The 10,092-nt window shown below is 33.3% G+C and overlaps 1 protein-coding gene across 4 annotated transcripts in view; it reads left to right on the plus strand.

Moving 5' to 3' along the window:
• LRRC9 (leucine rich repeat containing 9) overlaps positions 1-3,626 on the plus strand; it is a 114,194-nt gene extending 110,568 nt beyond the window's left edge. For all 4 annotated transcript variants that reach the window (XM_046646985.1, XM_046646986.1, XM_046646987.1 and 1 more), the window contains 2 exons: positions 1,103-1,271; positions 2,140-3,626. In XM_046646985.1, coding sequence (XP_046502941.1) covers positions 1,103-1,271; positions 2,140-2,179 — 209 coding nt within the window. In that variant the 3' untranslated portion in view covers positions 2,180-3,626. The remainder of the gene's footprint in view (positions 1-1,102; positions 1,272-2,139) is intronic.
• Positions 3,627-10,092: the final 6,466 nt, after the last annotated feature.

Here is a 10,092-nt window from a genome sequence, read left to right on the forward strand (position 1 = left end):
AGAAATCAGAGGTTTAAAGATAGTTGATAACAGACTCTTGAGATACGAGTGGTATCTTATAAAGAGAAGATCAGACCTTATCCTTGAAACTACAAGTAAAATATTCATGAAGCTGACAGTAGGAAAGAGTTTCAAGAGGTAGAGCTCTCGAGGAGTGAGTATATGAAAAGGACAGTGCATAAAAATGGTTCATTCTGTTATATGCATTCTGATTCAGGCTTAGATCAAGTCTCTTCCCTAATTCCAGATCTTCCCGGGCTCTCAACTTGGTGAAACTGGGGGTAGCTACTCCTTCTCTGAGGGCTCACCTCTTCCATTCGTTTTAATATCCCACTTTGCCTCAGACCGTTGTCAGACAATAAAACTGAACGTCACCATAATTGTAAAATGATCTAAGAGCCCACTAAGAATAGTAGATTGCTCTATGTGATTATTCTTAAAGGAAACTCTGTTAAAAGAAACCCAACATAATTTACTCTGTTGTTATTTTTTAACTGATTTTTCATACTTCTACATACTTCTGACTTCAGGATTTTAATGATAGTAGAATGTGCATTTTTTGTACAGCTATCAGTAAAATAGGACAGGCCACGTTGTTATTAGTCTTCTTAATAGTACTATGTCATCTTCAGGAATGTCAACCATAGTTTTTTGTTTTTTTTTTTTTGACGTTGGTTAAACCCTGGATTCATCTCTATAACTTCCTTCTCAGATATCTTTCTTCAAGATTCATAGTGTGACTATTTTTGAGGATTTTCTGGAAAAGTCCTGTAATTTCTTCCCTAAATTCTGGCTGTGTTGCTCCAATTTTTATTTTGAGAAGTATGGTCGCTTTATGTGTACATTTAGTATAGCACACAGCTCTGGATATCTATATTTTTTAAAATTACCTAGAAAGGATCAAATCGATTCACTAGCTCAGAGAAATTTAAGTGGTATTAAGTGCTAGAAATATATTCCAATTCTATATTTTTATTTAAAATTTTTGATTTATATTATGAAATATGTATAATATAAATTCAGCTGAGGAACAACCAAACTTTATTACTTGCCTTATTTTTTTACTTAATGCTTCTCATTGTTTCATAATTCCTAATTTCAGACAAAAAAAACAAGAATGCAGGGATTCTGACAAATAATCCTGGGAGCATCCATGCAGAAATAGCTTTTCGGCAGCTCAGAGGGATAAATCTCTCTCCATCTCTTTTATCACGTCAGAATGTGGCATCTGCAGCTTCACAAATGTACCAGAGCAACCAAGACGAGGGAAGGTAAAGCTGTTCTGTGTTTTAATAACATTTCTCATCAATAAAGAAAAACCTCCCCAAATTTGCTAGTCATGTATAAAAGTAGGAAATATTGTTATATACTATTATATATTTACTCTGAGAGCGGGACAAACTATCAGCATAAGGCTTCTTCTCCCACATTCACCAAACCTTTCCCAAAGTCCAGTACATTTACACCATAATTTAAAAAGGCTTAGAAATAAGGCTCTCAAGGTAGAACAGTGCTCACCTAGTACTTATGTGAGGGAACACTGAAATAATTACCTGAGAACTACTTTTAAATGTATTCTCTCCCAAGTCACTTCTACTCACTGAATATACAAAGCAGTTCACTTATATTTTGAACAGCAGGTAAATTCAACTCTCTGAAATCACAAAGGCCGAGAATTTGGTAAATTCTTCAAACCTCTCCTTCTAGTTCCCACTTGCCCTTCCTCCAGTCTGGTGCTAGTGGCCAGCTCAATGCCTAAGAAGCTGCTACTTCTCATTGAGAATCCACTCTGCTGCTCAACACCTGTGCACCTAGATTACCCATTATTACTTGTGCCCAGCTCTTCGTAGCCAAGCTCCAGCTCGTCTATTACAATGACCTGCTCAGCAGCAGATCCAGCTTAGGCCTGGCTCTTGCCCTGCTGATTTCCCTGCTATCATCAGTTGTGTCCCACTGAGTCCTCAGGATGACCCAACCAGATAGTCAAAAATAGGATCATTTTCTCTTTTGCATTGTTTTTTTGAAATTGTACACATGTAAAATACAGAAAGTATTTACTGCAGAATTACCTTAAGTTAGATGATCCATTAAGAAATTTAATCACCATTATTTGACTCATAAATATTTTATTTCTGACAGAATTCCTGGCAGCCACTTTCCAAGATCAAATCGAATGTAACTGCCTAAAGAGAAATGAACACACACCAAGAAACCTATTTCTGTTTAGTAGTTGTGCAAAAATTAGCAGACAGTGTTGGTGAAAAAAAAATAAGATAATCAAGTTACTTATGTTACTAAAGCACTTCAGTTCCATGTGACTATAATCTCCATCACCCTGGTGAATTTTGTTTAAAATCACCTCTCTTAAACTTTCTTTATGGTTATCATAATTATTTGTTTGGATTTCTGTATTAGAAAAATCATAAACTATTATATCATATAACAATTTGAAAAGATACAAGTGACATAAATTTCAAAGAATTAAATATTTAGTTCTGGTATTGGAAGCATTTAGTTGCAAAATCTCCTTATGGCCTGTCACATGAAGATACTTAGAAAAGGTAATTTTCGGAAATAACATACTTTCATTTGTAGATTATCTGTTCGTTTGGCGTTCCCTAAAGCTAAAGCGTACATTTCTTACCAAATACAGGTATTACTAGAGCAAGTTGAGTTTTGCTAGTTGAACTACAGAATAGTGTTCTAGGACGGTACTTTGAAAAAAATACCTTCAAACTAGGTCTCCCCTAAGAATTGTTCAGAGATGCAAGTCATTGGCATCAATAGTGCTTCCTGAAGGGGCTCACCGCGCCTGCAAGCAGTCACTCACGCTCTGAGAACAGAAGAGCACTGTCATACAGAAAACTCACTAATTGTGCCCATAGTGAGATCATTTTGCAGACAGTTTTAGGCTAAAAAGAACACATGTTCAAACTGAAAAGAAAACATGTTCAAATGGGTGGACATATTTAAAATTTGGACCCTTAATAATTATATTTCACTGCAAATAATTTTCCTAAAATATTACATTGTCTGGTACTAGGACATATCACAAATCAGTCAAATATGGTTTTCAATCTGCTTGTTCATTTATTAAACACAGTTCTTTAAATTAATGACTAAATTGCCAATCATATTTTGACAAAAATGGGCTCTATGATTCATGAAGTATTGTATTTAAATTTTTCAAGTATTGGTTCAACACTGCATGTAGTTTTCATACTATTTTATATATTCCTTACATGAAAATAAATTATTTTTACTAAAATATTTGTATTTTATAATCTATCTGGAAATAGTTTTAAATACATTTTGGAAACTATCTAATTCCAATGTGTATGCAACAATTTGTATCTTTTCTTCTTTAAATGCTGTATATTTGTAATTTAATCATGTAATATTTAAAATTTCAAACCTAATGCACATTGATTTTACACTTCTTAATGTGTGGTTTTTAAACAACTATTACTTTTAGATGGAAATAGTTAAAAAACAACTATGCAGTTCTTAAGATGTCCAGAAGATGTCTTTGTTGCCCTTTAGTTTTGACAACTGCTTTCATTACAGTGTTGTAAGGGTCTGCTCTTCACTATCTATTACTAACTTGGCATCATCTAATTTTTTCTTTTATGATTATGTATCAATCAAATACTGAATATATGTTACTTTGATAATAAAAAGTGTCTTTTTAAATTACAAACTGACTGGGGAAAAATAAATGTAACAGATTTTCACTGGAGAAAAATTTACGAGAATAGAAAATTATAAAGCAGGAGAAACATAACTCATTGTCCAGCATCCACTTAACATTTGGCATATTTTCTTTTAGCCATTTTTCCTTTGCCTTTGTAATATATTTGAGATCTATCATTTGATTTTTATGTACACATTGTTAAATTTTGATATCATTTCTATTATAAATTTTTAATTACATCTGAATTTCTTCAGAGTAAATTAATTTGTAATACACAATTTGATAATAAACATGTATTTAGGCCTTACTAGGAAAATAGATACAGACCCAATCTTAATAACATTTTTACATAAATATGTGATAAATAATTTCGTATAAAAGCAATGGGGGGGGGGCGCCCGGTAGCCTAGTGGTTATGTTCACACACTCCACTTCAGCAGCCCAGGGTTTACAATTTCAGGTCCCAGGCACAGACCTATGTGCTACTCATCAAGCCATGCTGTGGTGACATCCCACGTACAAAATAGAGGAAGACTGGCACAGATGTTAGCTCATGATGTAAACACACTCCCCTGGGACTGCCTAGATAGGTTAAGCTGTTGGTTATGTGCAGTTCATAAAGCAATAGTTCTAAGTTCATTCCTTTCCTGTTCAACAAAACAAATGAAAATGTAACTGAATGTGAGGGATGTTTTTATAGGAGTGACTTTAGATCTGCTCTAAATTATTTTTTAAATAAATCATTTGCAAACTGAAATTTTAAGTTATAGTTGCATGTTATTTGTAACACACATTAATTACGACTGATTGCAACAAAACAGGCAGGTAGTGCTTTCAATTTACAAACCACTAGCCCATGTTTTACATGGAATATCCTAATAACACCCCTAGGAAGTAGATATGACCTGTACTGCCTCCATTTATAGATAATGAAACTGGCTTAAAAGGAAAAGAGTAGATATTACACCAAATCCTAGATTTTTTCAACTCCAAATGCATTGCTTTTTCAATCACTACAAGTGAATTGAGATTTAATTATTACTAATGTGCTATTTAATCAACTGTTGTAGAGCCCTAATGTATGCAAAAACTATAAACTATTTGTTCAGTCTCTTCCAGTGTATTTAGCTTAGGGAAAATGTATAATTTCTAGAGTAAAATTAGTTCTTTGTTCCCCGACAATGTCTTGATAGGTTTATTTCACATGCATGCATATGCATGATTATATGACTTATTTTAAATTAAAGGACAATTCCACAAGCAATCTGGAAAGCTAAAATTTAGGGCATTTTAACTACAGATTTGGAGCCCACAGTGCTGAACTGAGTATAGATGATGTCAAAGTGACCTTCTGACTTCTATATATGAAGATTGACTATAATTACCGAATTATTCAATAAGAACTGTATTATTGACTTCTGTTTTTATATTTCTGGATTTCTCTGACTGTTTACACAAAATCAACTATGTTTGTGAACATATTTTTGCCTAGAATATTCAGTGTGCACTGTGCGTGTGTATTTTCATTCATGACTAGTTTTAAAATAAGCCTTATTTTTAAGTAACGTGTTGCTTCCCTATTTATTCATAAGCTAGCATACATTATGAGAAGTGTTTAATGTTTTAAAATATTAGATCTTACTGTCAATCATGCTGTAGGCTCTTAGCTTCAGTTAAATGTTACTTACATAAAAAGAAGTAAATGATTTATGGTTGTATAAGAGTAGAGGCAAGTACTTATGGCCAAATTCTTTGATTATTCAATGAATCTAATCAAATCAGTTTTTTTATGGGCTAGAAACTGGCTGGGTTTTTTTATTCTTCTGCTATAAAACTTAGAGCTTCTGGACAACCTACAAGTGCTTAACTACTTTTCTTGTTCATCTCTCTGCACTTTCCCCCATTAATGAAATATTTTTAAAGAAAAACCTGTACCAAATTGCAATTTTAGTTTGTAGTTACCTTTCAGAATTAGGTCAGCAAGAAGTAGACAGTTATTTTATTAGTAATATTTTATTTCTACAAGTGTTTATCTTATAAAAATATGAATTATAATATTTTATTATTACTCTTTTTCTCTCATTTGTGAATAAAATTGTTTGGTAAACTACTGAAAAGACATTTCTCAGACCCAATTTGTGCTTTTGTGATCTTGAAATTTTGTTTCAGTGATGATTTTTTTCTTTCTTTTTTTTTTTTTTTTTGAGGAAGATTAGCCCTGAGCTAACTGCTGCCAATCCTCCTCTTTTTCCTGAGGAAGACTTGCCCTGAGCTAACATCCGTGCCCATCTTCCTCCACTTTATATGTGGGACGACTACCACAGCATGGCATGCCAAGCGGTGCCATGTCCACACCTGGGATCCGAGCCAGCGAACCCCGGGCTGCCACAGCACAACGTGCGCACTTAAGCACTGCATCCCCTGGCCAGCCCCTGATGATTTTTTTCTTAGATTTAAAATAAAATTAATGATTTTATAGCAAAAACATGAAATACTGTAACCTGAAAATAGAATAGTGTATTCAAAGGAACTTAGTAGTAGCTTTGAAAGTGTTAATTACCTGAAATCAAATTATTTATCTTTTATGTTTTATTTATTAGGCCTTCCTTACCTTACCTATATGCTATTTTAGGTAAATCAAAAAGCCAGTTCATTAACATCACCATTTTCCATGTAAAATACCTGTGATTCTAAAATGCTAATTTTAAAATTAGAATAGATTTTTCCTTATATTGTATCATTAAAAATAAGGAGTATTTTGGGGCCAGCCCCGTGGCACAGCAGTTAAGTTCGCAAGCTCTGCTTCCGCGGCCAGGGGTTGGCCAGTTCACATCCCAGTCGTGGACCTACGCCCGCTTATGAAGCCGTGCTGTGGGAGATGTCCCACATATAAAGTAGAGGAAGATGGGCATAGATGTTAGCTCAGGGCCAGTCTTCCTCAGCAAGAAAGAGGAGGATTGGCAGTGGATGTTAGCTCAGGGCTAACCTTCCTCAAAAAAAAAATAAAATAAAAAAATAAAGAGTATTTTCAAATGCTCTAAATAAAAATCCATCAGGATAACATATTATGGTAACTTTTTAAAATTAATTACATTTTGATCAAATATCAAATTAAAGTAGATGAGAAGTATTTTTCACAAATAGTATTCTACGTTTTCATCAGGTTTTTAACGTTTTTGATTCTAATTAGCTTCCAAATGTTTAAAAATATTTCGCACCAGCAGAATTCCACTTTTAAACATTAAAAATAGGAAAAAATGTTAGTGATGTTCTTACTATTTTTGTAAAACATTTATGGTTTATGATTTTGTAAACCATTTATGGTTACATTAATTTTTATATAACATATCTATATTTTAAACAGAAAAAAAATTAAGATCATGTGCTTTAAAAGCTGTAGATTTTAATCATGGACCTGCATGTTTTACATCTTGCTTATTGTAAAACATTATTTTTTCTAGTAAATGTTTTAGATAATTTTAGTAGTTTGGCTCTGCTGTTAGTCCCATCTTTAATTAGAACATAATGCCCCCCCATGTTCTCCTCCTCCAAATGTTTTACAAGTATGTTTCTCAAAGAACAACCAAGAAAGACTAATCTGTAAATATATATCAATAACATTTTTAAGTTTCCAATTATTTCTTATTCCTTCCTATAAATTTCGCTGAAAACAGGTATTTACAAACACTGGTAGCCTGCTTTCTTGTGGCCTTTCATTTTTTTATGAAGTACTTTAAAAGAGTTCAATCAACCTTAATTGTGCATTTTTAGTTAAGGAAATAGAATGGAGAGAAGTCAATTTGAGCTCCCAGACGAACAAGTGTCTCAGAAAAAATAGGCATAAATGGATTTAGAAAACAGAGAGTACGAGTAAAATGCAGTAGGCAGAGCACTCAGGGAAGCCAGACAGAATAGAAAGAGTAGAATACTGCAGAGCTTTTTAAGCTACATACAGTTGAACAATGGACTTGACCCAGCCGTCTATGTTAAACTGTTAAAAGATAGGTGAAAAGCAAGCTGGAATTCTATAGAGTGTTGAGGAAGAGTAGAATGAAGAGCTTTGAATCTAAAGAGAATAAATGCAGTCATTCAAGAGGATGGAAATGAAGTCAAAATTGGCATATTTCACTGGTTAATTTACCTTGTGAGAGACTGTGTTCAGTTTTAGGTATTAAGCCATTATTAGCTACAAAATAGTCTTTAAATTACAACCATGGGAGTTTGTAGGCAACAACATAGTGTACATCTGTGAATTTTATATATACGTACACACACACATGTACATACAAATAAAAATACAACATGTAAGTCTCATACAATTGTAGCAATTTAATGTTATAGTATAGCAACCAGTACATTATATATGTCAGACTTCTTGTCCTCCAAAAACAAAAAAGGCTAATTTAGAGTTAGCCGGGAAGATGCAAGTGTACAATTACAAAAACGTGAAAAAGAAAACTAATCTAGATAACATATGTAACTCACAGAAGAGGGTACTTTGGAATGATTGAATGGCTTAATTTTTTTTAATTGGCTGGAAGTCAATCAGAAGACTTGTTTTCTACATTTTGGGAAAACTTTTATTAAATGTATTGATATACTTTCCTTCTTTAGTAAGTAGAATAAATTAAATAAAATTTTATTTTCCATGATTTATAGTGCCCCAGGGTGATTGTTGCACATGATTTAGAATTTTAGAGAATAGTAGCTGAAGAAAAGTGTGTAGAATGTGTCCTGAATTGAGGATATAGCCTTAGAATTTGCATATGGCCAAGATCCCTAACTTGTGCTTTTGTCTTCTGACTTGCTTTTGTATGTGTTCCTTCAATTACCGAAATAATTTTTCAAGTTAGGTGAAGCTTCTAATATTTTCATCTATAGTGAACTGAAGCATTACTATATTGTTATGCTTTGAATGAAGGTCGGAGTATATTTACAGGAATGGATCTAAAACCTCTATAAATAGAATCTAAATAAAACTAAAGCCCAAACGACTGTTAATGTTAACAGGTTGGGCCATTATTAACTCTCAAAAAGAATAACTATGAGAATGTCAGCCACATAATTGTTGTTCTTTAATAGTTCTGTTATTAAATGTTTTAAAGACCTATTTATTCATTTTAAGACTTAGCATTAACTGAATAATACTGACATTATCACGAATTTAAACAATAGCTACAACAGATTTCAGAAACAGTGAAGATTTCCTAGTATCATGGAACTGTTTTAACATAATGCTATGTCCAGATTTTTTTCAATGCATTGTAAGAAAATAAGAGTAGAAATAGCTACTTACAGCATGAGTAACTCAGTCATTTCAATGTTTAGAAGAGAAATCATCCAAAAAAAAGCTATTAAAGGGGCCAGCCCAGTAGTGTAGTGGTTGAGTTCACAGGCTCCTCTTCAGCAGCCTGGGGTTTGGATCCCAGACACGAACCTACACGCTGTTCATCAAGCCATGCTGTGGTAGCAACCCACATACAACACAGAGGAAGATTGGGCACAGACGTTAGCTCAGAGCGAATCTTCCTCACTAAAAAAAGATCAGTAAAGAATATAATTATGAGCCTAGATGAGGAAAATCAAATGAAAACAAAGTAGAACATTGGTATCTAGAGCAATTTTATTCATATGGGTTATAAATAAGCTTAAACTCCCTTACTGAATCGTAAATGTTTATTTTACCTTGAGATCAATTAATATTTACATACTGTTTTGTAATTTTATTCATTATGTTTATGAGTCTTTTCATGATGTTTGGGGAGGGAAGAAACAAAAATGATTTTTAAATCAAGTCTACTCACTAATTTAGTTGAAGGTATAATATTGTGTAAAAATATTAAAAACTTGACCAGATATTTTCCAAAGAAGATATACAGATAGCCAATGGGCACATGAACACATGTTCAACATCACTAATTATTAGGGAAATACCAATCAAAACGACAATGAAATATCACCTCAAGCCTGTCAGAATGGCAATTATTAAAAAGACAGGAAATAAGTGTTGGAGAAGATGTGGAGAAAAGGGAACCCTTATACACTGCAGATAGGATATAAACTGGTGCAGCCACTATGGAAAACAGTATGGAGATTCCTCAAAAAATTAAAAATAGAACTACCACATGATTCAGCTGTTCCACTGCTGGGTATTTATCCAAAGAACACAAAACCGCTCATTCGAAAAGATATATGCACCCCTATGTTCATTGCAGCGTTATTCCCAATAGGCAAGACAGAAACAACCTAAGTGCGCAGCAATGGATGAGTGGATAAAGAAGATGTGGTACATATATGCAATAGAATACTACTCAGTCATAAAAAAAGAAAGATGAAATTCTGCTATTTGCAACACCATGGATGCACCTTGAGGGTATTATGCTAAGCAAAGTAAGTCA

The sequence above is a fragment of the Equus quagga genome, chromosome 20, assembly GCF_021613505.1.
Source record: "Equus quagga isolate Etosha38 chromosome 20, UCLA_HA_Equagga_1.0, whole genome shotgun sequence".
NCBI classification, from domain to species: domain Eukaryota; kingdom Metazoa; phylum Chordata; class Mammalia; order Perissodactyla; family Equidae; genus Equus; species Equus quagga.